General features: G+C 34.7%; 1 protein-coding gene across 3 annotated transcripts; it reads right to left on the bottom strand.

Moving 5' to 3' along the window:
• Positions 1–198: 198 nt before the first annotated feature.
• On the bottom strand, positions 199–27,063 carry LOC128215547 (DNA repair endonuclease XPF-like). 3 transcript variants are annotated; one of them, XM_052922232.1, is made up of 23 exons: positions 26,864–27,063; positions 22,241–22,354; positions 20,444–20,540; positions 19,246–19,328; positions 16,007–16,129; positions 14,054–14,111; positions 13,082–13,234; positions 12,179–12,292; positions 11,618–11,766; positions 10,170–10,223; positions 9,640–9,709; positions 9,060–9,135; positions 8,565–8,719; positions 8,211–8,297; positions 7,806–7,907; positions 7,315–7,500; positions 5,944–6,081; positions 4,356–4,487; positions 4,105–4,191; positions 3,647–3,820; positions 2,456–2,596; positions 2,060–2,155; positions 199–1,116 (listed from the first exon to the last, which is right to left on the bottom strand). In XM_052922232.1, exons 2-23 carry the CDS (start codon positions 22,312–22,314, stop codon positions 874–876), a joined length of 2,592 nt encoding a protein of 863 aa, XP_052778192.1. In that variant the 5' UTR covers positions 22,315–22,354; positions 26,864–27,063; the 3' UTR covers positions 199–873. The 3 variants fall into 3 exon arrangements, with proteins under 3 accessions (XP_052778192.1, XP_052778193.1, XP_052778194.1); XM_052922233.1 differs by having other exon boundaries at positions 9,075–9,135; XM_052922234.1 differs by lacking the exons at positions 20,444–20,540; positions 22,241–22,354; positions 26,864–27,063 and having other exon boundaries at positions 16,007–16,125; positions 19,246–19,312.
• Between the last annotated feature and the right edge of the window lie 924 nt (positions 27,064–27,987).

The following is a 27,987-nucleotide window of genomic DNA, read 5'->3' as shown; positions in this document are numbered from 1 at the left end:
AATAAAAATAGTGAGCTTTGCTTTATCCTGTTAAAAGGGACTTAAGATGTTTGGAGAAATTGGGGCCTGAGGTTTATACGACCATGTTCCATTGATTTTTATACTAAGTATAAACCCTTGAATGATTGATTGACAACCATTGAAGTGTTAGATATAACCAGTGATTCATTGAAACTATGATAATGTTTTCATGTAGGTTTTAATTTCAACATTTTTCATAAATTAGCATATTCATGTACAATATGACAGATCATCAATAAATGCAATTGTGTTGCTGTTAATAGCAAATGATTATTTTAAATACTCATAGCAATTTTCTTGAAGTAGCTGTGCTTGTGTGGTCCTTGTGACAATAGTTGTCTTTCTATGAATAAACAATAGCACTATACTGCCTTGTATTCCTTTATATAGTTTAAAGTTACGTTTCCTTCAACAATTTCAAAGAATCTGGAATTTCCTTTCATTAATTACAGCTATAAATTGGAAAAAAAAAATTCCCTCATTTCCGATAGGCAAAATATCACCCTCAAATACTACATACATTTGGACGTGTACAGTTGACTATGCTACTTATGACAAAGGACAAACTTGACCTGAAGCCGTCAATCCACCACCTCTGCACTTTTTAGTCAATTGTCTGCTTGTAGAAACAGGGATTGCATACCAGAAATTTGCTTTAAATAATTGAATGGATGACAATTTCATGACATAAATGCCTGATTGTAATATAATCTCTTTAAACTCATCTTTGTATCACCAGTAACCATACACAGTATCACACTGTATTGGTGAATATTTCCCATATAATTGGCAACAGACATCAGCCTATTGTTATAAAGTCAAGACAACAAATTTATTATTGGCAAGCATGTTTCATCTTTTTCTCTTATTCCACTTCTTCCCTGCTTTTGTTTCCACTTTTCCTTTATCAGAACTTTGAATTCCAGAGAAATCTTTGTGCAGGAAGTTCCAAAGTTGCTTTGCATTCTGGGCATTAACCATAATTCTTGTGAGTTCCTCTTCTGTCAAGGTAGACAACTCTGCAATGTCAGTCATACTGTTCATGATGCTCTTGTAGTTCTTGGAATTCACTCCTGGCATTCTTATCAACATATCCTGAATTATAAATTGCAATTGATGTTATTTATACATACACAACATACATCTACATTCATTAATTATGCATTAAGTGTCGGAAAATAGCTCATTGGGTTAATGTTCTTGTTAGCATATACCTGACTTTAAATAAAGATACTTGTATCTTGTTTTTTTTTGGAAACTTTTCCACTGTTTATGCTTTCCAAAATGTGAACAATATGAGACATTGGGAAAGTGCCATGACAACAAAATAATAAATTTAAACTCATTTTACATGTAAAATTTAAAGTACCTAATTAGAGCTGTTTTTATGAGATTTTTATGTTTTTTTTCAAGAATGACATTGGATTAAAAATGTTTCTAGCAAATTGGGAAATATTATGAATTTTAGGGGGAAAATGGGCAGCAAACTGCACAAGAAAAATCACTTGTACCATGGCTTAAACTCAGAAGATATTTAGATAAAGATACTTCGTGCAAATTTTTGAACTTAAAGTAAATTACATGTATACAGATACTGTATATTTATACCAAACAAAATAACCATACACCTGTTCAAATTTATTCCACACCATGAACACTTTCAAAGGTCTCATAAAATAGACCAAAATACTGGGGCCCGTTCCATAAAGATCCTTATTATTCGGAAGTATCATCTAAGCTTTATTTTCATTAAATAAATACATCACCATGCATATACACATATTATAATGAACTCATATTATTTCTTGTCCATGATCAAGAGTCATTTTGATCTATTTCATTGTATTTAATTATGTTCAATGTTTGAAGAAAATTTATGTTCTGTTCTGTTCTAGTGGAAACCAATAATACAGTTGATACCATCTGGGATGTTTTCTTTAGTAGATGTAAGTTGAAAATATTCAGTAAAAAGTTTTATGAATACAGCCCATGGTTTTTATGGCCATTGGGTATGAAAGTATTACACAATGAGTCTTACCTGTGGACCATGGCTAAATCTATCTGACCAGTCTATTCCCTCCGCTAGCGCGGTGACTGTCATGGCAGTACTGGCTTCCGGCTGCTCTCTGCCTGCCTGAAAAAAACAATGTAAATACTAAAATTGAGTCTCAAAAACAAACAGTCGATATTCTTAAAAAAGGTTTTTCACAATATGCTATAAAACAATAATATAAATAAAGATTTCAAAGAAAACAAAGAATATATAAAAAAAAAATTTATTTCTTTTTTTTTATATTGTGATTTAATTCATGATAGTTCTGAAAAACCAATTTTAAGTTTAAAAAGTACCATATAATTTAAAAACTTCTAAAATAATTATAACTATAAATATATTGTAACAAGAGAAAAGCGATAAAGACATGGATGGTCATACTTTAAGTTCCTCAAACAATTCAGCAGTAGCATATGGACTCTGGCACCATAGGATGCGAAGTTTGGGGAAATGGATTGTGAGCAGAGTGAGTCGAGTTGTTGTCTCCTGCATCGACACATCATTTGACATCGGATACTTTCCCTGAGGTAAGATAAGATTACAACATACCTTATTTGTTCAAATAGATGCCCAATGCCCTTGTCATTTTTCAGGCTCACTAGCAAACAAATTATTATTCAAATTTGTCAGTAAAAATTGGTGGTGTGTAATCAATGACTTTTACACTAGGGTACAGGATTTATTGTCAACAAAATGGGCAACAGATATATCCTTTCATAGCAAAAAAAGGTCAAGTATATTATGTTTTTTAGTTTTAAACTTATTTATTTTACAATGTTTGTGAAACAAGTTATTACAACATTATATCAATAACTATCGCTTCCATGATGTTATGTGAGTGTGGTCTTGTGTTATGTTTGAATAGTTTAGTTTAAACTTATTTATTTTACAACCATTGAGAAACAAATTATTACAATGTTATATTAATCAATCTCATTGGCACGGTGTTACGCAAGAGTGTGGTCTTGTGTTGTGGGGGAAACTGGAGTACCCAGAGGAAACCCACTTGTCCGGCTTGGTCACCAAAAACCGAATTCACATGCAGTAATGGATTGTGAGCAAAGTGATAAAAATTGTTGTCTTCTGCATTAACAAATAGGGTTATTGCCTCGGAGGTAGAATATCTTACACCAAGTAGAAGAATACTGGTTGTAACAGTTGTAGTTTGGAGTTTACATACTAGTATATGTTTTCCATAATTAAACTAGTACACGATTTTTGCCAGAATTGTACATATTAAGCTGATAGTTATCTATGTAATATGCATGGTTATTAGTATAAATTTAGGAATACTGCTTGTGGTTACCTTTAAATAATACGATATTAATGAACTCAATTTTTAAATGTACTAATCAAGTATCATTTTCATAACATTGTTTTAATGAGGCAAACTGGTAAAGTGCTCTAATGAAGGTGTCTGTCTTTTGCAAAAGAAACACCTGGTCCACTCCAAAAACAAATTTTAAGTAACATTTTAAGCTACATAATATCAGTACTGTTTACTATCGGGACAAAGAACTGTTAAAGCTGTTTTTACAGTTGTAAATTAATTAGAATAGACTAATCTCTCACCTGTATTGAGAAAGCCTTGTTGGGATCAAACTCTATGAGCAGAACGGGCCGCTTGTAGTAGCGAGTCATGGAGACACACTGACTGTACAGTCGCCCGTTGTTCAGGGAGCCAATCAGATCAGACACGCTCTTACGCTCCACACAGATCTCCGGGGTCAGGATGTAATCGCCGACCTAGGATTATACTTTTTTTATTTCTTCATATCATGGTGACAGATTACCTATGCAATGCAGATATTTAAAAAATGAAAAGAAATATGAAATTAAATAAATTTATCATGTATTCATAAGGAAACAACACAATTGACAACTTTGTACCTAGTGTCATGTTTATTGCATAACATCTAACAAATTAACAAACAACAGGTACAAATTAATTATGATTCACTAAATAATACCGTATTTCCCTGACTAAACAGTGATCAGCTTATAAGAGGACAAGGCAATCTACATTATACCTCGAGTGTGACTGGTTCAATATCTATCCCTCTTCTGTGGATGAGAGACGGCAACTCGCTTCTGAACTCACGCATGTCGACAATCACCTGTAAAAATAGAGTGGTTTGTTCACTTTAATGAAAAAATCGGAAATGGAAATGTTTACCAAAAAAATCGACTTTGTGGTTTGAGCACAAAAACTTTTTATTTAAATACTGAAAGACTTAAGTCCATGAGCTAAAAATATTTTCAAGGGTTGTAAGATCCATACCTTCCCCTTGCCAGATGATGTGGGATTCCCGCCTTTTCTAGTGTTGACTGTTGCATTAGCAGGAGTTGCATCCCTTTCCAAGTTTATATCAGTCTCCATTTTGCCTTCTCGCTCCTCCGGAATAACCATCGTCTGGAATGAAAATACTGAAGCATTCAGTTTTGCTATCTAAAAGTAAAAAAAAAAGATCTAAATCTGCGTAATTAAAGAATACTTGCTTTCACCAAGATAATCCACAGATCTTTGTCAGCTACCCCAGTCCATATTCTGTTTACACTACAGTGGTACTGTGTAAAAAACTGACTGACAAAATTTGGTTTTCATGGATATTTATGATGAAGGGAAGGAATCTCATATTTCAATTTAATACCATCAACTTCAGAGATTTACCTACTTAATATATAAAATAAAAAATGAAGTAATTTTATTGGCTAACTTCCGTTCCCAATTGGGCACCAAAGAAAATGCCTCATTCATTAATTATTCATCATTTTGAGATTTTTTTAGCAAAATGCATACTCAATGAAGCAGAACATAATAACGAACTGCGAGTATCCAACAATACCTTAAGATAAGATAACACAATTTGTATTGTAATTTGGCAAGTTATAGAAACAAACCATCATAAGCAGTATAGAGCTTTTGAACTGGCTATGTTATATAACAAACGATAATATGAACACCGGTATAAACGAGTGAAAACTAAGACTTGGCAGATTGATTGCCAACTCTCGTCCATTATTTTTTATTTGTTTAACACTGGGCATCACATGATAATTATCAAAGCCAGAGTTATGGACCCTGTTATAAGATTATTGTCATGGCAACATGTGTACCAAGTTTCAATAAATATCTTAAACAGTTTCAGAGTTCATGCCAAGGTGAAAGTTGACAATGACACCACGGTTATGACAAAATCTCCCTTAAAATAACCCGGTAGTTTGTTCCTACTTTAGACAGATGTATTTGATTTGTAGTAACATCAAGCCTCATAATTATGTGGATCTTGTTTTGATTTTCTTCGATAAGGTCCGTCTATATTCCCAAGCAAATAATTGTTGGAATTGAGTTCTGGGGCCATATCCATAAGCACATTAGTGAAAAAAATTAACTTCATGAAAATACATTTGTTTTTTAAGTTTAATTTAAAGCAAACTAACAATGTGTTTACACTTAAAACATGAATATAAGCTAGAAAAAGGTTCTTGTAATAAAGGCATATGAATGCATTTGATAAAACAAGAGGGTATTTAAAATATTTCATTCTTAAAATTTGAAAATATTCAAGTTGAAAATGTTTACTAAGAAGCTTATGAATACAAACTATTGTCTATATGCTCACTGACTGTACATTACTATGTTTAATTAAAATTAGCATCATGAGCAAATGCTGTTTTTATGAGTCAGAAGAGGAGCAAAATCTTCAGCCAGAGTTATGTACATGTAACTTACAACATGGTTGCATTGCCATTCTTTACATGTGTAACATACTTCTGCACTTGTAAGGCAATACCACAGCTATAACAATTCTTCACCTTTAAAAAAAAGAGCCCAAAAAAAGCTTAAATTTAAACTTCTGAAAACGTACGGCTTTTTCCCTGATGATGGACTCAAATGCCTCCTTCTCCTTGCGTAGTGTGGTGAGGTAGCGTTGTTCCTCCACAGACCCAGTGTACATGAGGAAATATACACGTAGTGGAGACTCGGGGTGGCTGGCCTTGTATACCTGAACACAAAAGTTGTGATTTACAGTTACTTAATGCAGCCACTTAAAAGCACATTATATGCACTCTTATTCTATGTAAAGAACCATTGTTTACGACATTTATTCATCCTTTTGGGATATTAAAACAATTGTATTAATTCTGGTAAATCTTATTTCGGAGAAAGAGTGCATGACATGAACTACTTGCTTACTTTGCAACATGGCCCAAAATCATGAAACTAAGACATGAACTATTTGCATACTTCACAAAATGGCCCAAAAGTCATGAAACTAAGACATGAACTATTTACATACTTCACAAAATGGCCCAAAAGTCATGAAACTAAGACATGAACTATTTGCATACTTCACAAAATGGCCCAAAAGTCATGAAACTAAGACATGAACTATTTGCATACTTCACAAAATGGCCCAAAAGGCATGAAACTAAGACATGAACTATTTGCATACTTCACAAAATGGCCCAAAAGTCATGAAACTAAGACATGAACTATTTGCATACTTCACAAAATGGCCCAAAAGGCATGAAACTAAGACATGAATTACCGGGTATTAGCATACTTCACAAAATGGCCCAAAAGTCATGAAACTAAGACATGAAATATTTGCATACTTCACAAAATGGCCCAAAAGGCATGAAACTAAGACATGAACTATTTGCATACTTCACAAAATGGCCCAAAAGTCATGAAACTAAGACATTAACTATTTGCATACTTTACAAAATGGCCCAAAAGGCATGAAACTAAGACATGAATTACCGGGTATTAGCATACTTCACAAAATGGCCCAAAAGTCATGAAACTAAGACATGAAATATTTGCATACTTCACAAAATGGCCCAAAAGTCACGAAACTAAGACATGAACTATTTGCATACTTCACAAAATGGTCCAAAAGTCATGAAACTAAGAGATGAACTATTTGCATACTTCACAAAATGGCCCAAAAGTCATGAAATTAAGACATGAATTACCGGGTATTTGCATACTTCACAAAATGGCCCAAAAGTCATGAAACTAAGACATGAATTACCGGGTATTAGCATACTTCACAAAATGGTCCAAAAGTCATGAAACTAAGAGATGAACTATTTGCATACTTCACAAAATGGCCCAAAAGTCATAAAACTAAGAGATGAACTATTTGCATACTTTACAAAATGGCTCAAAATCATGTAACTTAAACATACACCAATACTTTAATCAAAAATTGCAAATTTTTACTCCATACCTCTAGCTGCCTCACAAACTCCATATCTGGGTCATAGAGAACGACGTATCTGGGCTGGACCTCAATCAGCGTGCGCACGAGACTAAATGGATCTGAGCACCCGTGCAGTGGATGAATCACTGTAACGGGGTCCGGCAAGATACCGTAGTACGCATCTGATGATGTACAGGGGGGCTTTTCTTCAGGCTGGGGGAGCAGGAAAATATATTTATTTGTATTTTAATGAAAAATTATGTACATAAAAAAGCTGACAAAATCTATCAACAGCAATGAAGCATCATTTGATCATTTGTTTTCCTTTATAGTCATCAAATCAAAGTTGTAGATTTATCGTTAACCATCAGTGTTTAATGTTACGTGTTGTCATTACAATTTATGTTAAATCTTAACACTAACACGCCGGGGCAGTAGTAGAGCCTCCTTATTCTTCAAATAGTCCAGCTAAACCCCCCCAAAAAACATTAAGATAATTTTCTGATGGAATGTAATACCTCTGAGTCACCTGCCCCTGTCTCCATATTGGATGCAATCATCTGAGTGAGGCTGAGGGCATCTGGATCCTTCACAGGCTTGGCTTTTCGCTGGGCTATTCTCTAGGAGGACAGAATATTGTCTGCATGTTATACTCATATGCAATATCAGAAAGCATATAAAATAACAACTAAAAGTCTATATTTTTTTAAATTGGGGGCAATTTTTAACTGTTTTACTTTTGAATGTGTTCATGCTCTTTCTTATTGTATAATGGACAGTAAACACGAGTTTCTAGACGAAACCCCAACATGATCTAACAATTCTCCTTTTTAATGTGTGATTGCTATACATCGACACTGTAGTAGTAACACCATCATCAATCCACTTTTTTTTCTGTCAAAATACACATTAAAATGAAGTACCTTTTGTTCCTCAATATATTCCCCCTTCGTGGCCAGTGACTTGGTATACAGCCTAGCCAGCAGACTATCCGCTCCTTCACATAGTACCTGACAAATATGATGAAATATAACTCCTGCATATTATACCGGTATTGTGGTTTAGGTGCAGCCTTTTTTTTAAAGCTATTTTATCACTTTTATAAGGTTTATGAGTGAACATGAATGTAAGTTGAAAACTTTATTAATTATAAACATTACAGAATGTAAACACCAATCAAAATTAAAGCAATTAATAAAAAAAAGTCTCATAGTACACAGAAATCATGGGAGGAAACTGATGAGTTTAAAATAATGTGCGTTAATCCCTTTCCATACTTCTTTGAGTTGAGCACATGTCCTGTCATCCTCGGCAGCGATGAGCACCCTGCCGGGGCCCAACTTGGGGTCAGCCTTGCTATTGTGGTCTGTGATTTCCGCCATCACCTCTGCCAGGGCCTCCCACTTAGGACAAACATCAAGTTTTGCAGCCTCTGGGAAGGATAATTTACAGGATATTTTGCTATATGACTAATCAATAGTTTGATAGCTGATCATAGCTGAATTTTCTTGTGGGTAAAATATTTTCATTTGGTATATTGCACATTCTTTCATTTTGCTATATTTACAGTAACAAATCTATCAGAGAAAATCAGACATTTATTCAATGACGTGTTGGTTGATAATAAACATGGCTGAATTATTTTGTAAAAAACCTCGTAAATGGAAGCACTAAACACATAACAATAGCATAATAAGGGATGAAAACACAACAACCATATGGTAGACTTATCTGGATATTTGATGGCCATATGATAAATTAAGATCATAAACCTAGAGCATTTTTGCCTTTGTCTGAATTCTGTTTCTTTTCCTTTTCTCTATTGCCATATACCCGGTCTCTTGCATGCTGAAAAGGGTTAGAATCAAGCACAAGTAAATAACATGTAGCACAGGATAATTAAAAACATGCATGTAATGAAAGCTAAATTACAAAATGTCAATATGAGAATGGGACTAGCCTATTTTCCTAACAGACACTTCAAGGGTGTGCCAATTTTGAAACTCTCAAGAAAGTTATTTTTTATCTAAAATTGGAAAAAAGGTAGAAGTACACCCAAAGATCAAGGCATCAAATTGGTCTGGCCTTCAGCACAATTTATGTTAAAAATGTCTATAACCAACAGTGTAAGAGCCGAAATAGAGGACAGTCCTCTATTTCGGCTCTTACCTCTGAGGTGCACCACCAAATGTAGAAGTGCAGTTGTATTCATGAAACAGCTGGTGCACGTTCAGTAAGAAAATAGATATGCACCTCTTTATTTAGATTTGCACCTTTACATTTAGAGATGCACATCTAGTTTTTATGTAACAACTACTTAAGTACCTGAACTGGATATTATAGTAGACTCACCACAAACAGACTATCAGCAGACTCTAGGAACAACCAGCCAGTATTCTGTCCAAACTGTTTCTCGCTCGTTCTGGTATATATTTTACAAAATAACAAACCATCAGATATTTGCAACAAAAAATCTTTTTATGCCAAAGAAAATTCACACATTAGTAATGCACTCCGTCATCATGGGGAGAATAACACAAAAAACATTTAAACAGTCGAAAATATTCTTTATATTTTACCGTGAATATTACTGGAGTATTCTTCTAACATACAATGGACAGCTTAGGAATGAAACAATCATATCAAAATTTCTAGTACACCAAATTTTTCTTACACAGATACATTATGACATATAATGCCAAACAAGCTCTTTCAAATACGGTAATTTCATCAAGCACTTACAGACACCCTTAACTGTTCAAAAGCATGATTCAGATTCTACCAAATCATGACAGTCATGAAATTTTATGGCATTACTCAACAGTACTTGAAAATCAAAATGGAACATGCATATTTCACACTTAGGACAACATTACACTTACCTAACAGAGTTAACCATGTTGAAGAAAGTCACACAGTCATACTGGGTTAAATGCCTGAAATGTACAATGTGCAGAGTGTTCAGAACTTTGTTAATGAACAACGTGTTTAACTAAAAGCTATCTTCTGTACAAGCATTTAAGGTTTAAACTTAATATTAAAAAGCAATTAAAAAAAAACGAATTTTTTTTTTTTTTTTTTTTAGTTTTTCATTTTTTTTTCAAACTGACTATAAAAACGGTAGGGTCGGCGCCTATTCCGTAGGTAGGGTCGGGTAACCCGAACCAAATGTTTTTGTTTTTTTTGCTCTAAGCAAAAGTAATAGGCGATCTAAAAAGAACTTTCATAGCACGGAGCCACTTAATATTTTGTTAGCCTAATAACCAAATTGACCGATTTATAACAAATTGGAACTAAATCAAAACAACGTCAAGAATGACAAGATGGTTTCAAAATAAATTCTTCAACTTGTTGTCTACAAAATATATAAACCTACTAGTTCTTTTAATTTAAAAGAGAAAGCACCACAACTCTGGATCTACTGAGGGCAATATCTCCATGATCAAATGCAGGCACCTGAGAATGAGCCTGACCCTATCTCACCTGAGAATGAGCCGGACCCTATCTCACCTGAAAATGAGCCGGACCCTATCTCACCTGAAAATGAGCCGGACCCTATCCCACCTGAAAATGAGCCTTACCCTATCTCACCTGAAAATGAGCCTGACCCTATCTCACCTGAGAATGAGCCGGACCCTATCTCACCTGAAAATGAGCCTTACCCTATCTCACCTGAAAATGAGCCTGACCCTATCTCACCTGAGAATGAGCAGGACCCTATCTCACCTGAAAATGAGCCTTACCCTATCCCACCTGAAAATGAGCCTTACCCTATCTAACCTGAAAATGAGCCTGACCCTATCTCACCTGATAATGAGCCGGACCCTATCTCACCTGAAAATGAGCCTTACCCTATCTCACCTGAAAATGAGCCGGACCCTATCTCACCTGAGAATGAGCAGGACCCTATCTCACCTGAAAATGAGCCGTACCCTATCTCACCTGAAAATGAGCCAGACCCTATCTCACCTGAAAATGAGCCTTACCCTATCTCACCTGAGAATGAGCCTTACCCTAACTCACCTGAAAATGAGCCTGACCCCGCCTTACCCTATCTCACCTGAAAATGAGCCTGACCCTATCTCACCTGAAAATAAGCCTTACCCTATCTCACCTGAGAATGAGCCTTACTCTATCTCACCTGAAAATGAGCCTTACCCTATCTCACCTGAGAATGAGCCGGACCCTATCTCACCTGAGAATGAGCCTTACCCTATCTCACCTGAAAATGAGCCTGACCCTTTCTCACCTGAGAACGAGCCTGACCCTATCTCACCTGAGAATGAGCCTGACCCTATCTCACCTGAAAATGAGCCTTACCCTATCTCACCTGAGAATAAGCCTGAGTGTTTTAAGATCATTGACAAGTTGCTTGGTTTTCGGGCCTAGTTGGTGCCATATAGGGTCTAGTTGCAGACGAATGGTTTGATCAAACGACTTTGCTATCGCATTTTCTACAGTGATTTCTTCTGCATCAATCTGAAAATGAGATGTGAGGTATAAATTGATTTAGGATATCATCTTGTTATTCAAGCCATTGTTTGCAATATTTCATGGTTTAAAATTTGACTACTTCAATGGCTGTATTAAACAAGAAATGGCTTGGACTAGAACCCATTTCTAAATACATGTAATATCAGGTTTAGGGAAGATAACTTAAGAAATATGTTGGGCAGGATATGATCTAGCTGTGGCCTGACATTGTAACAATGTTTTAACTTACCGCGGAGGTGCATTTCTCCTTAATGCAGGCATTGAGGAGATCCTGCAGAGTGGCCTGACATTGCAACTATAATGTCTGTTGTAACTTACCACAGAGCTCCTTGATGAAGGCATTGAGGAGATCAAGCTGGGGCCCGACATTGCAACTATACTGTCTGTTGTTACTTACCGCTGTGGTGCATCGTTTGAGCTCCTTGATGCAGGCATTGATGAGATCCAGGAGTGCGGCTTGACAAGCGACCATGTTGTCAGTCAGCTGTACATGAATTTCAACAACATCTACCTGCATTAAAAAGGCATTTTGATAAGCATTAGTTTCATCCTCTGAAATAATAATATTTTGGATAATTTTATATTTCATGAAAAGCTGAAGGTTAATATTACTGTAGATCTTTAACATGTGGACTTTGTGGTGCATTACATGTGGATTTAACTGCTGTCCGTTGATTTATTTTGTTACCCGTTAATCAAGGATCATACCTAAAATGTTGTTTTTAAATCCTGAGTCATGGGTTGCTACACATGTGCTTATTGTCATTTGCAAGATGTATGCAGTTGTGCATATTAATGGGTTTGGGGTTAGGGCAAGTTTGGTAGTTTTTCCACAAAGCTGTCGAAGCCAACACTGGAACCATGAAAGATTAGATGCCTCAACCTTTTTTCTTTTAAAAGCAGACAAGCTTAAAACATTAACAAGGATGTGATTTATCCATGGATATCAACCGATTTAATGGCTCCAGGGATCAAAAGAGCCCTATGGAATATTTTTTATCCAATTACAAAAGGTTCACTGGTTGCATTAATTTTGATTATTACTTAATTTGTTGTTAGTATTGGCATTTCAGTTTGCTACAAATTTTAATCAGGAAAACCCACAAAAGGGCTTCTGCAACAGAGTGTTTCACCCCCTTTGGTGCCCAAAGCACCCCAAAACCCATAATTACTGTTAGCCCTTCAGCTGTCAAACACATCCTTGATTTAGCAGAACAAAATCCCATTTCTTAAATAACACATGAACAAAATCAAACTTTTTATTCACAGAATGATAAACACAGTTAGACTACCCAAGTACCTTATGTTTCTCCAGAGTTTCCTGGACGTTGGCCTGAAACCTCGGCCATAAGAACAGTTTACGTACAAACAGATTCTTCATTGTGCGTTCAACGTGGCAGTAGCCTGTCATAAATGCTGAAGCATTGTGGGAAAAGGCCTTGATGAACCCAGTCTGCAATATAGGATCATAAACTATCGGTGAAAATTCTAAGAAAGGGGGAGCAATGTTGACTTAAAAGTTAAACATCTATGCATATTTGGATTATACTAATTTATTTTAGCTCGAATGAGACGAAAGCTGATAGCTTATAAGATCACTCTCGAGTCTGTTTCCTGGGCAGAAACCAGTACTGTGTCCTTTTTGAGAGGCCATGAGAAAGTTCCCTAGTGGGGATCGAACCCACAACCTCTTGGGTGAGAGGCGGACACCTTTACCACTAGAACACTTTCACCCCTTATGCATATTTCTTTTAAGAAGCTATAGAAATTCATTGCTTTTTCGCAATTGGGCCCAGGGCCTTTCTGATTCAAAAAAATGTGTCATTTTGAATGAAATTTTGCCTAGAAATAAAAAGAATGCTTATTTTTTTTCTATATTAATTATAAAAGAATGTGCTTAAATTTATTTTCAGAATAGAATTACACATCAATACATAACATGTCATAATGACAATTGTTAATCAATCTACTTAACATTAGTTTGACTTCTAAAAGTTTAAAAATTGGCATTGGGGCGGAATTTCTGCCAGAATTTGTCAGAAAAAATACCCACTGAAATTAGACTTTCGCATTACTATTTATAGCTCATTTTAAAGCTGCACTCTCACAGATTGACCATTTTGACAATTTTTATATTTCATATCCTGTTTTAGTGTAAAATTCAATTATTGTACCCGCCGATCAACACTACAAGTAATAGGACAGTGCTTACAGAGTAAAGCTTATTAAGATCACTGTTACAGCCATAATGAACCAAAATAAAGTCACCAACCTTGTTTTTCTGTCTGTAAAGCCACAGAATAAATGCCTCCTGACAGGATTCAAATATCCTAGAAAAATAAAATATGAAAATAAATGTATTTACTTTTTAACATGGTTCATAACCTTACAGTTACCTAGTTTTACAACTGCTAACATTAACAACACTTGCATTTGGGCCAGGAAAATATATCCCCAAAACTTGTTATGTGACAATCTATGAGAGTCTCCTTTTAAGTCATCGTCAAATACCCGGATACACACTACGCTATGCTTTGTTGTGTACCATGGGCAATATGGCTAGGAAAACCTCGTCATGAATAATTAATTAGGCAGTTTCATTATCCCTGCAAAGTATCGGATGCTTTGCAGTTGAAAAATATTCTGGTGAATGCCCGACTTGAACCGGGCTAGCCTTTTCAGTACAATAATATTAGGCAGTAGCCAAGACCACACAGCCGCGGATCAATATTTGAGTGTAACATGCCAATTCATATAAACAAGAGTTGTCTCTCCTGCCTCTTACATATTCATTAAAACCGAGATTTTGTCAGTGAATTGTTCCACGGTATGTATTGAAAGAAAGTACTGTGGTTTGCGGACAATGCCTGTAAGTGTAATGCAGCTTAAGTATTGTGTCAAGAAACATTTGTATGCTTGTTTCCACATTGGGCAAAGGGGTTGTATATCTTCTCCACCGTCCATTCCTGATTGAGTACATCCTCATTGGAATAAAAACTCAAAGAATCGACAGACATTCTTTAAAATGAGAAATGTTGATAGTACCAGTGGTTGATCTACCCAGCGGGATGGCAAGTAACGTTTTTTTGGGGCACAACTTTATTGATTTAGCTGTACAAATAAGTTGTTTTGTCACAATTTAAATTTTATATAAGCATTTGAGCAAATAAACAACCTGATTATCGAGTATAATATAGTATACGAAACGAAAAAGTTTTCTGAAAAATTACATCGGAGTCTGAACATTCAATAAAAAAAATTGGCGCCGCATTTTACACATACAGCTGATCAAAAGTAGACCAATATGGCTGCAGTTATACGCGTAAGTTTATTGTTTTCAGAATTATATCATATACCAGAAATATAAGTTGTTTTAAACTGTTAACATGTGCACATTATATTTTCGTCATTGCTTTTAATAATGTCATTGTGTGCCAACAAGATAAGTGTGCATGACGTGCATTTTACAAAAGATATATTCAAAACGTTGCCGCTTTGAAACTTTCCATTTCGGCCTTTATTATCGTCTAGGTCTCTGAATTACGCTAGAGCCTTTGTAAATTAATACATAATAATTTATTTGAAACCCTTTTTGGAATTGGTTTTCAAGTTGTTTTTACATCAGTTAACTTAAATTTATAACAATGACATCCGAATTACGTACAGTATCGTTGAGTGCAATCAATATACTGTAGTGTAGGTTTATATAGCACTAATTTTAAAGTATAAATATGTCTGTCTCTGTCGGACGAGTGGTTAACGACTTAACCTGTTAATCCATCGACCCTGGTTCGATTAGATTAGAACGGTTAGATACCTTTATTGTTTTTTGAAAGGTTTATCTCACTAAATGATATCTTTTTAATTCAATTTATCTGCCAAACATCATTGACAATTAATCCCATGTCATTGTATGATTAAAATAATACATTAAAAAAGTTTGATATGTTTATCCGCAGCAGAGTACAGTGTCTGGGGACTACTCAGTCCAGCATTAGAGGCTTCATACCGGGTATCAAGAGTCTCTAAATCACAATAAAATAACTTCCACAAATATTTCACTCAGAAATACAAGAGCACCAAAAGCAGGTGCCAACACTCGACCATATTTCTTGGTCAATCAAGGGGAATAACTTAAGAATGAATAAAGCCAGAGTTATGGGCCTTGCTACACATATGAACACTGTTAGCCCTATGATAAATGTTATGCCCCCAAATCATGTACCTGTGAGCCCGACAGACGATAATGCCCGTCACATTTTCCACAGGGACCCTGTCTGTGAGGAGATCGACAGTAAGAATTCTTGATGTGATGAACAGAACTCCCCCTTGCAGATAAAGCTTCTGTCTGAAAAACACATATATTGCAGACTGCCTAAAGAAAATTGACAAATTAGCTTTCATATTTTTTAAGGGATGCAAACGAATTGCAAAATTGATATTCGAATATTCGGTAATTCTTTCGATCTAATATTTGAATATCCGATTATCGAAAAACATATTTTGGAAGATTAATAAACTACTATTATTATTCGCTTAAGTAATAGTAGCAGTTTCACCCTACTTTGTCGTAGCAAGTACGCGCGGGGGACCCCATTTTCCCCAAATGAGCCTTTGAAATTCCCATTTTTCAGGAAGAAAAAAAAACAATACATTATAAACAGACAAACAACAAAATTGAATAATTTCAATTCCGCTGCCTTTATAAACAAGGTGAAATTAGATGGATTCCTAGTAAAACAGCGTTTTGCACCAATGGAGGGTCTTTCCGTAGGACAAGCAGCCTCGTTCTGAGATTGACCTTTAAATTGTTGACATTTGAATACCAAACCATATTCGAATATTCATTTGCATCCCTAATATTTTTTCATGAATCATCCTGGAAATAAAAATGGCAAAATATTAATTTAAAGGTATATGTCAAGGATGAAACAATGGTGTTACATATTTTAGAGTTCTGTTAATTGCTCAAACTAAATAAGCCTGATCCTTTTCCTTAATTAATACAATGTACAGCTATATACCACTAGCAACAGAAAATAGGACTGTGTATAAATGGTGAGCAGTGTTTTTTCATTGCATGGCATAGCAAACACATGTACATGTAGATCACAGACATATTGTGGATTGTTTTAATTATAAGAGTTTTTGAAAATAGATCTGTCATGTTGGAAATTAAAACAAAGCCAATATAATAAATTCACAAACATCTGTCTATAATTAAACAGTGCCCCACCTTCGCACCGTAGTAAGGAAAGGAAGTTCAATGGTTCTGCCGATAGTCAATATGCATCAAAATTACCAGCTGCTAAATGAATAAAAGGGGGCATAAAAAATTATTACCAATCTATTCACCTTGAAATATATGTCACCGTGTGACTTTCTCTTTCAAATTCTGTTAGAAAATTTATTGTTCTTTTTTTTTAGTTACATCTTATTTTTCTATGATATTTGCTTTCATAATTTCCTAAAGAGACTTTTGTCAGTCATTCTATTTGCAATTGAGTGTTTTGACATTTCTGATAAGATTTTACTGCTTCCTCTTCTTAATTATTATCAGTTAATTATCTCAGATCATAATCATAAACCTTACTCTTTGAGACTTTGACACTTCTCAATTATCTCAGACTTAATCTAATTGTAAATTTTATTTTTGACAATAATTATTTTTTAGTGACACTTTCTAAAATCTTCGATCATTATCTTTTTATCACTTAATTCTGATTGGTAACTTCTACTCTTTAAGTTAGTATATAAGTATGTACATTTTTCATTTAGGGAGAGGAGAGAAATATATACATTAGATATACATATAAACTAGGAACTTTGTACTTCTTCTTTTACTAAGGAAATATCTTTGAACTACTTTTTTTATGACTAAATAATTAATTCACTTACTTTCATAACTTAATATATCACATGGACTATTGAATGTTTCTTGTTGAATAAGTCTTTGGATTTATCTTTGTTAACTATTCAACTTAAATGTGGAATTAATAAAGAACCAACTTTTAAACATCTTAATTGGACTTGAGTTGTTAATCAAAGTGAACCATTAAACGTGATCTGAACTTAAACGGTAACTCGCAGTTGTGCCAGCTAATTCCCCAAATAAATGGCCAACTGCACGTGCCCCTTAGACAGTGTGGCTCGGGCTCGGTGACCACCCCTACTATACCGGAGTGTATATACTGGCCCGTTCCCGACGCTGCACGACTTAACTAGGGTGCGCGGTACCATATACCTACATGCCATATTTGATCACCATAGTCTAATTTGAATTACGAATATGAAGTAAAAACCTTTTTTCTATTTTTAGTAACAGTGTCACCTTGACATCACGTACACATCATCAGTAGCTCACAACATCATTGCCAAGGTTTATGACTCTTACTCTCATACTTTTTATAGGTACCATAAGTGTATCACTAAATTTCATGAGCTATATGCCTAATTTTATTTATGTCAGTGGGCCATAACTCCACATGGCACATCCACAAACAAGCCCAGGATGCACAGATGCACAACTTCACATGCTGGTTAACATTCCTCGGTAGTGTCATGACTCCGGCTCATATATTTATCTAGATAGGAGTGACACAAGATTCCATTCTTTTTAATGCATTTTTTATTGACTTCCTTTACTCTGCACTAGCTGATACCTAGGATATACGCGTGGCAGAAGATTGCATGCTCTATAGTCAAGGGCCATAGCTCTGTACTTACTAGGTGCAGTCACACTTGAAACCCAAGGTGGTGAACAACAACTTGCTAATATTCATTGTTGAGCAACAACATATGCTGGTTAACATTCCTGTCAAGTTTCATCACTTTGGCTAAGGGCTTTTCCATTTAAATATATAACCTTTGGGGGAGGGAGGCACGTCTATATTATACCAACCCTCTACAGAAGCAATTTTACCCTTTTGGGGTCCAAATTAGTGAAAAAAGACACCCACCCATATACTTTGATACTTTGCCTTCCACCGGTGGGTTATGTGTTTTACTGGAAAAGCCCTTATATACTTTTAGAGATGCATTCGACACAGGATATCATGCTCTATAGGCTATTTATCAACTTAATCAAGGACCATAACTCTGCAAATATTGGTTGCAGCCAGACACATAACCAATGCAAACAACTTCACATGATGCCTAACACTCCTGTAGAGTTTTATTACTCCGACTATTATACTTGTGGAGATACGCAGATACTAGATGTTCTGCCTTATGGAAGGACTTACGGTTTACTAAATTCATGGGTTACGAGGTTTTCCTTTCTTAAAAAAAACTCATATCAGGTGTTTATATTCACATCTCATATAGAAAACTATTCAAAAAGCCCCAAGCCCTCATGTTAATAAAACCCCAAAACTTTACATGTTGATATGCATGGACAGATGGACAAGGGAAAATATGTAAGTCCCCCTCTTTAATGCGGCCTACAAGAGAAAAACAGATCACCTCTCTGTAGCATTGTACTCATTGGTGACAGTCTTTGGAAGTGGGGAGACATTTTCTCTCTCAAGTTGCTCAATGTAGAAGTCCTAGAAACAGAAAGCAACTTGTAAAACGAAGTTCCAATCATAAAAATAGAGTTTAAAGGACACAAAAAGTATGAAAAAATCTTAAGACTTATTAAGTGATTATGTTGAGTGAAATAACTAGGCTCTGATTGGGAAATGAGACATACTTTTTTGGGAGAGGAAAGGGGCCAAATTTCAGGCCATAAAAACGGCTCTATTCATTCTGTTAAATAACTGCAACAAATATCCTTCAATGAATTGTACATCTGTGTACATTTGTACGTGTCACTATGATCAATTTCTGTCAACAGTACAATACTTGATTGTAAGTAAATATTTAACATTAATTAACAAATATCATTTATAATAATATTGCCATCCAATAATTTATCAACGCATTAAGATCTACACTAATTTTTTTGCCAATGGGATCACTGCTAGCATTCACACCAGTGGTCGAAATTAGCACAAGCCCGCAAGCCCTGCACTGGTAAAATGTCTTTTGGGCTTGCTCAAATTCTAAATTTTATATAGCAGGGCTTTTGAAAAAGCGCTTGTCTCCCTCCCCTATTGTGTGGTCGTAGCTGAGAAAAAATAAATGATGGACATGAAATTTGTAATTTTGGACTGGAGACAAACCAACAGTGAAGTTTGGTTTATTCACCCGTATCAAAAAGTGAACATCTACTGTGACCTTGACCTTTGACTTACTGATCTCAAAACCAATAGGGGTCATCTACCGTACTTGTCATGACCAACTAGCAAACCAAGTATGAAGTTTCTGGGTCTAAGCGTTCTATAGTTATTGAGCGGAAACGAAGTGTGACGTACAGACTGACTGACTGGCTGACCGACAGGGCAAAAACAATACGGGGGAGACATAATTTCCATTTATTCATTGACCGGTCATATTAAGTGTGTAATTCAGAAGCTGACTAGTGCTTGTTGGCTAGAGAGGCATTTCGAACTTAACACTAAAAAGTAAGCATTTTATTATTTCATTATCTTGCTGATTTAATTTTCTTGTTAGTATGCATAAGTGAGTTCTTCATATCCCACTTAATAAAACCAAATAAGGTCTTAATGGAAATTTAGCAGCTGTTAAATAAACACTAACAATTACATAAAATTCTTACTTCATCCAACGGTGTAGTATTTAAAACGAGGACCAAGGTAGATGGATCACAGTACACTTTGAAGAAGTTCACCAGTATCCTCTCCAGTCCAAGACCCCTTAAAATTAGAGAAACACTATCTTAAAATTAGAGAAACACAATCTGAAAATTATAGAAATACTACCTTAAACAAGAGAAATACTATCTGAAAATTAGAGAAATAGTATCTTAAAATAAGAGAAATAATATCTTAAAATAAGATAAATACTTTCTTAAAATAAGAGAAATACTATCTGTAAACTAGAAATGTGTCCATAGGACACGGATGCCCCCACTTCGATTTTTTGTCACAGAAAATAAGCCATAATGATTATTCAGGATAATCTCAAGTCTTTTTTTGCAAATAAAGGGCCGTAACTCCTAAATGACAAAAGCGATTTCCATGGCTATCGAACTTGATCAAGATATTATGGTCACAATCATGTATGTAAAGTTTGGTGAGGATTGGACACATACTTTTCAAGAATTAGATTGGAAACATATATTTTTAAAGTATTTTTGGCAAAAAAGGGCCGTAACTCCTAAATGACTAAAGCGATTTCCATGACTATCGAACTTGATCAAGATATTATGGTCACAAACATGTGTTGAAAGTTTGGTGAGGATTGGACAAACAGTTTTCAAGAATTAGATCGGAAACAATCTTCGGGACGTACGTACGTACAGACAGACAGACGTACGTACGGACAAGGGCAACCCTATATGCCGCCACTTTGTGGGGGCATAATTAGAGAACCACTATCTTAAAATAAGAGAAATACTATCTTAAAATAAGATAAACACTTTCTTAAAATAAGAGAAATGCTATCTGTAAATAAGAGAAATACTGTCTTAAAATTAGAGAAACACTATCTTAAAAACTATCTTAAATTAGAGAAATGCTTTCTTAAAATAAGAGAAATGCTATCTGTTAATTAGAGAAATACTTTAATAAAATTAGAGAAACCCTATCTTAAAAACTTTCTTAAAATAAGAGAAATACTATCTTAAAAATAGAGAAACACTATCTTAAAAAAGAGAAATTCTAACTTAAAATTAAAGAAACACCATATAAAAATAATAGAAATACTTTCTTCAAATTAGATAGAGTTTATCTTAAAATAAAAGAAACACTATCTTAAAATAAGAGAAACATTACCTTAAAGGTAGAGAAACACCAACTTAAAATAAGAGTAATACTATCTTAAAAAAATAGAGAAACACTTTCTTCAAATAAGAGAAACACTACACATGTAATATAAATATTAAATATTTTAAAATTACGTTTAAGTCTTGTATGAAAACATTTTGGTAGTGCACAGATAAGTGATGGCCAAATGTTAGCATAAACTGATGAACAGTAATGAATACTTAAACTTTCAATCATTCATTTTTCAAGAGATAGTTCACAGGTATTCTCTAAAAATATGATTGTTTGACTGAAATGATTGCCTGCATAGTAAAGATAGATTTGACAAACTTGAAAATGGTTTTAGTTATTTTTCTGTGTATTCTAAACATAGTATTGTTATTTACAAACTAATTTTTCTCACTATTTTCCCCACATAATTTTATTATCTATCCTCGGTGTTCTCAATAAGAACCCGCTTCTGGACAAAATTGACAACTTGTCTAGCTGACATTTGGGCTGGTTCAAATTAAGTAAAATAAGTAGTACCGTACCTGGTAGGTTACTTTACTATTTGAGATGGTTCAACTGAAACTTAGTGGCAACCCTGTATCCTAGCAGATTGTAAAATATGTTAAAACTTAGCAAACCTGGCAGTGATGAGCAGACCATCATCGTGGAAGGCGTCCAGGAAGATCTGCTGTTCATACTCCAGCAGCTTCATTTTAAAGGGAGCTGCTCACGTTTTAATTAGGGTCAGTCATCTGAAACATAAAGTTGTCCGAAATGTGATAAAAATGCATGATAAAATGATTAAACATCATCAAAAGTTTAAATCAGACCTCTATTCTTCCTGATAATTTCAAACAAGAGGCCCATGAGGGCCTATACTATACTCGCATGGCTTGTTTGGTCATTTCCATTCCAGGGCATACGTATGGGTAATAAGCAACATACTGATAGTTCACTTATGTCGGTAAAAAGCTATACACAGCTTATGTTTCAAATGTTATAAATATGGAATCCGACAATTAACAAATATTGACATGACTTCACTTGAACACTTTGGTAGTTAAGTTTTGTGCACATCAAAAAGAAACTGGGGGCTCTGTTCTGTTCACATGCTCAAATATAGATATTTTGTAAATTTCAAGGGGCCATAACCCAGTCCTGCTTGAGGGATGTGGATGGTTGTTGATAGGACCCAAGATTGCGTAAATATCTAATGTCACTCGTTATGTTTAAGTTTAGTAAACACTGGATAATTAATGGAAGCTGTATTGTGTACACAAATCAATTATAGCAATTTTGACAATTTCAAGAGCCAAAATCCAGTCAAGCATAAGTTTTCAAAAAGAAGTGAGATTTCATCATTATTTGATTATTGTCCAAGTTTGATGAAGATCAGGGGCTCTATTGTGTTTACAGGCCATATTTTAGCAATTTTGACAATTTCAAGGGTTATATAATCCAATCATGCATGAGCTGGTTTTCAAAAAGAACCATGATTAAGTCAACATCTAAGACTAAGTTCTTAGGTAAGTAAACATCAAGAAATAAAAAAGGGTATTCAATCAAAATCAGTCAACCCTCTTTAACAAACAAATAAAACAAAAATTAACTCTACTCTCTGAGTATAGGTCGCCTCTTTCAGCAATTTTGACAACTTTAAGGGCCATAATCCAGTCATGCATGTGCGGTTCTGGCAGGTTTACAAAAGAAACGAAAGCTCTCATGGATATTTATCTACAGTATACAATAAGTATGCTAAAGATACAATTAAAATTGAAGACTTCATCTTGTTCACAAGTGACTGTTCACTGACAGACAGACAACAGACATAATTTGGCCAGTAAGGGTTTAAGAGACAGAAAATTCTCTATGTTACCAAAAAGTGTAAGTAATGTTACATGCGTATTGATACCAGTAATTGAAAATTGACCTTTTCTAGGCTTAGGTTTACAAGATTATGATAAAATTAGTAACTGTTGTTGGTTGCAACAACCAGCATGGGCCAGGCAGGGTTAGAGAAACTGGCCTACAAACCCCTGGTTTACCTTCACCATCACTGCTTGGCATGCAAAAGATGCCAAACATGGTTCAAGCAAAACTACTATTTAAATTTCTGCTGGTAATGAGACGTCAGCATTGTCAAGTCCATGAAAAGTTAAGAGCGCTCACAGACCACTTACTAGCTAAATACTAGGGGTTGGTTGTCCCATGGATTGAACATTCGGAATAAAAGAAGGAGGAAATGGTGTTTCTCAATCGCTAGAAGTGGTGAATATCTACACCCCTTCATTATCATTCTTGCAATCCACCTGCAATAAGTCCTATTGTTTGCCACTGCTAAATGATGATAAATGACCTAGGAAGAAAAGTGTGCCCGGTGTGATGCTCAAACCTAACCCCGCTGGAACACTAGCACAATGCTTTAACCAACTAAGCTAACCAGGCGGCTGATTCTAACCCTAGTCTAAAATAATAGACGTGTTATACGGGATTCTTCCAATTCCTAACATCTAAACGAGTTTGTGTGAAAAACGGAGGTGTTTGAAAAATATTGAAATTGCATTACCAGTAAGTGAAGTATTTTATGGTTGAAATGGATAAAAAAGGTTTATATTCATATTTTACCATTTAAGTGAAAAGTTATTTTGCACAAAACAAGCATTTAATGCATTAAAACACATTATTTGCCTTTCCAATAAAACTAAACTTAACTGACACAGACAACAATTATGCCAAGCGGAACAACTCGACCCAATTGTATTAACTCGGCCACCTCCGACAAGCTTCGAGATAGTCCCCATAAATACAATTGTAACAACTCTGCCAAGGCCGAAATGTTCTGATTGTTTTAAAATTGTGAACTAAAGTGTGCAGGTGCCCTTCATGTAAATATCGTTATGTTTTGACAGAATGAAATGAAGAAAAACTCGTCAAACTCATAATTATTCGTTGGATATTTATTTTTTGTGTTCGGAACTATAAATTAACATTATCTGGTAATATTTCTTGTTTTTATGATATTTCATAGACGCGATATGCTTAAATCTGGAATCCCGATCGGAATAACTACCCGTTTTTGGAACAAAACAATTTGTACATGAAGGTTTTGCCATATCAAACATCGTAAAGAAAATCCGTCAACGTACAATTATTTGGACTAGTTCTAACCTAACTCCAAATAATTGTACGTTGACAGATATTTTTTACGATTTTTGATGTATGGCAAATCCTTCACGTACAAATTGTTTTTGTACCAAAAGTAGGTAGTTGTTACGATCAGGATTCTGGGTAATATATGAATATAACCTTTATTATCCATTTCAAACATAAAATACTTCGCTAAGGCCACACCAAATTAATGTTTAGTTCCTCAGATTTTTGCCAAAAAAAATTGGAGCGAGGGAGCGAAAAAAATAAATAAATAAAATTTTGTCAGTTTTCATAAAAAAGGAAGCGAGCGAAGAGCGAAAATATATTTTGCCTTATATTCAATATAAATAAGATTGTTCAAAATAATTGCCCTTAAACCCATTTTAATGCCATCTTGAACTGAACCTCTAATGGACATTGGGAAAATGTCGGAATACATACTATTTATTCATACTAAAGTACAAACATTATATGGATAAATCTAATTTCTTTTATAATTAAAACGTACTAATGATCATTCATAATAATAAATAGCCCTGCATTTAGTAAAAAGTTTGAAACGACTTATATAAATCTACCTGAATCAGTTTAACATCGTATGCAACTGTATTTAGACATAACTTGATTTGGGATTTGTAAAAAATGATCACTTATACAGGTATCATCAAACATCAGACTCCATATAACATAGACTAAATTTTGTTTTTGTTATCACAGGAAATGCAATGACATGTGCTTATTAAAACAAAAAGAACAAGGGCATTTTTCAGAGTACTTTTTTTGGTTATTTAGATGTTTTTATGCACCAGCCAATTGTATATGCCCCCCCCCTCAAGTCCAGAATAGCGGGGACTTTGACTTCAGGTCTCTCAAAACCCGGGTAAAATACCCGACCTGCAGGGACACACTGCTGGTAAAATCCCTGCCAAATGGCCCCGCAACCCTGAATACCTATGTGGACCCATTCCGGACTATTTTCAATATGAAGACAAAACCACATTCACTAGACACTGCAGGGCCACCTGAAAGGTAAAAACACAGCCCATTGCCTCTGCTGTCCCCGGTATACCCCTGGAACAAGGGCGAGGGGTGGGCGGGGCAGTGGTTACAATTGACAAGTGCATAACAATGCCGGATTATGCTGCAAATAAAAACAAAATATTAGATGATAAACTTAGGCTTACTTATGTTGAGGTATATCCAGAGCAGTGTTTCTATCGCTATTTGTGAAAAGATATTTGTTCAAAATTGTTGTTTTGTCAGAATTTGATCAAAAATGAGCTTGATACATCAATTTGGACCAAACAATGACTCATGTTCCAGTTAAGTTGACCTGTCCGATTTCCATTCAAAACGAGTCACTAATTACGCAATATAATCGCTACCAGTCTTAAATACACATGCTTTATTGCATAATGATTGCTTTAAATAATGATCCTTTAGTGCCTGAGACGATCAACAATGACTTCAAGCATGCTCAAAACATATCTATTATCAAAAATAAGATTTAATTTCCAAACTTCGAGCCACATTGTTTATACCAGAAGCCGCCATTTTGATTGAATTTATTGAAACCCATGCTAAACCGATCGATATAAAATATAAAAACACTACGCATCGGTAACTTCCCTTTACAAAAACACGAAAACTAGCGTAGAAAAATTATTCATGAATATTTTTAGCCTTTTAATAAATTATTACTTGAAAAATATCTGCTTGGCTAACAAAATGGAAGTGCGGGTGCACAAAAAAATAAAAATATTTCTTTTGCATTTTCAAAAAAATAGGAGCGGTAAATCCGCGGAACGAAATATCAATTTGGTGTGGCCTAAATACAATTTCAATATTTTTCAAACCCACCCAGTTTTTGCACAAACCCGTTTAGACGTTAGGGATTGGAAGAATCCCATAGATAACACGTCTATTATTTTAGACTTGTTCTAACCCAAACACACTACTACAATTATTATGATCATGGTTTCAATACATTAACATGTATTGTCAACAATAACACTTAATTTGTAAAATTTGTCTCAGTGTGGTGGATATCGCCTGTCAACATTCTCTTTTATCATTGGAGGCTATGGAAACGTGAATTAGTAGACTCTAACCTGGATCACGACAGTTCTTCTTATTTTCTGGAGAGAGTTAAATTGGCAAATAATTTTAATGCCAATGTCACGTTCTAGATTTGTGAAATAACATAAAAGAAAACTTTTTCTATAACTAATATTTTGATGTTAATCTGTATTTATTTAATGAATGTTTTCTAAAAAGATTTCGGTAACCAAAATCAATGGAGGCTGACATATTGCTGTGCTTGATCAAAACATTAAGAATAATCGATTAATAATTTTATCTCCTTGGGCACATATGTGTTGCCCAAGTATGTAGGTTATAGGTTGCTTCAAAACTAGATTTTTTTTCTAACTTTAAAATAATGCATTATTAAGATTAACTTATTTAACTTTAATGATCAAACAAAAACATATGATTTGAGTACTGTACAATTACTGTACAAAACATTGCTCTTTATACATTAATTAAAGCTGCACTCTCACAGAAATACCATTTTTTACAACTTTTTTTATTTTTTGTCTTTGAAAGAGCATTTTTTTGCATAAATATGTGCAAACCAATGATACAAGACTGCTGACAAAAAATCACATAATAGATTTTCGTATTTCCATTCAAAAATTAATGTTTAATGGCTTAAACCGTTACTAACAGTTTAAGAAAAACGCATAAAACATATTTTTTTAAACGTAAATATAAAAAGTTGCGATCTAATTTTTTGGTCAGCAGTCTTAAATAACTGGTTTCCATGGATTTTCACAAAAAATGGCTCTTTCCAAGACAAAAAAAGTTGTCAAAACGTTCAATCTGTGAGAGGGCAGCTAATAGAGCTAAACAAAAGAGACAAACAAACACAACAAGACACGGAAATCAAAAAGGGTCCCTATGAATGTAGTTAGTGGCAAAATCATGAATAAGTACAAATGTATTAAAACATTGAGTCGAGAAACAGGAATATCGAGTAAAGGTTATACTGATTACATGTAAAATTTGTATAAAAAGTTCAATCAGAAAATCCACAACTGAAGATATCCAAGCCTGTCTTTTGTCGACTAAGACCAACTAACCTTCCCCTGACAAAGTTAACCACAAGAAATACGTGTCTTTGCAGTAAGCTCCAGAATATTGCTATGAAGTTAAAGTGCCCCCCACAATTGGA

This window comes from Mya arenaria, chromosome 13 (genome assembly GCF_026914265.1).
Source record: "Mya arenaria isolate MELC-2E11 chromosome 13, ASM2691426v1".
NCBI classification, from domain to species: domain Eukaryota; kingdom Metazoa; phylum Mollusca; class Bivalvia; order Myida; family Myidae; genus Mya; species Mya arenaria.
This window is presented reverse-complemented; position numbering and strand designations above follow the sequence as displayed.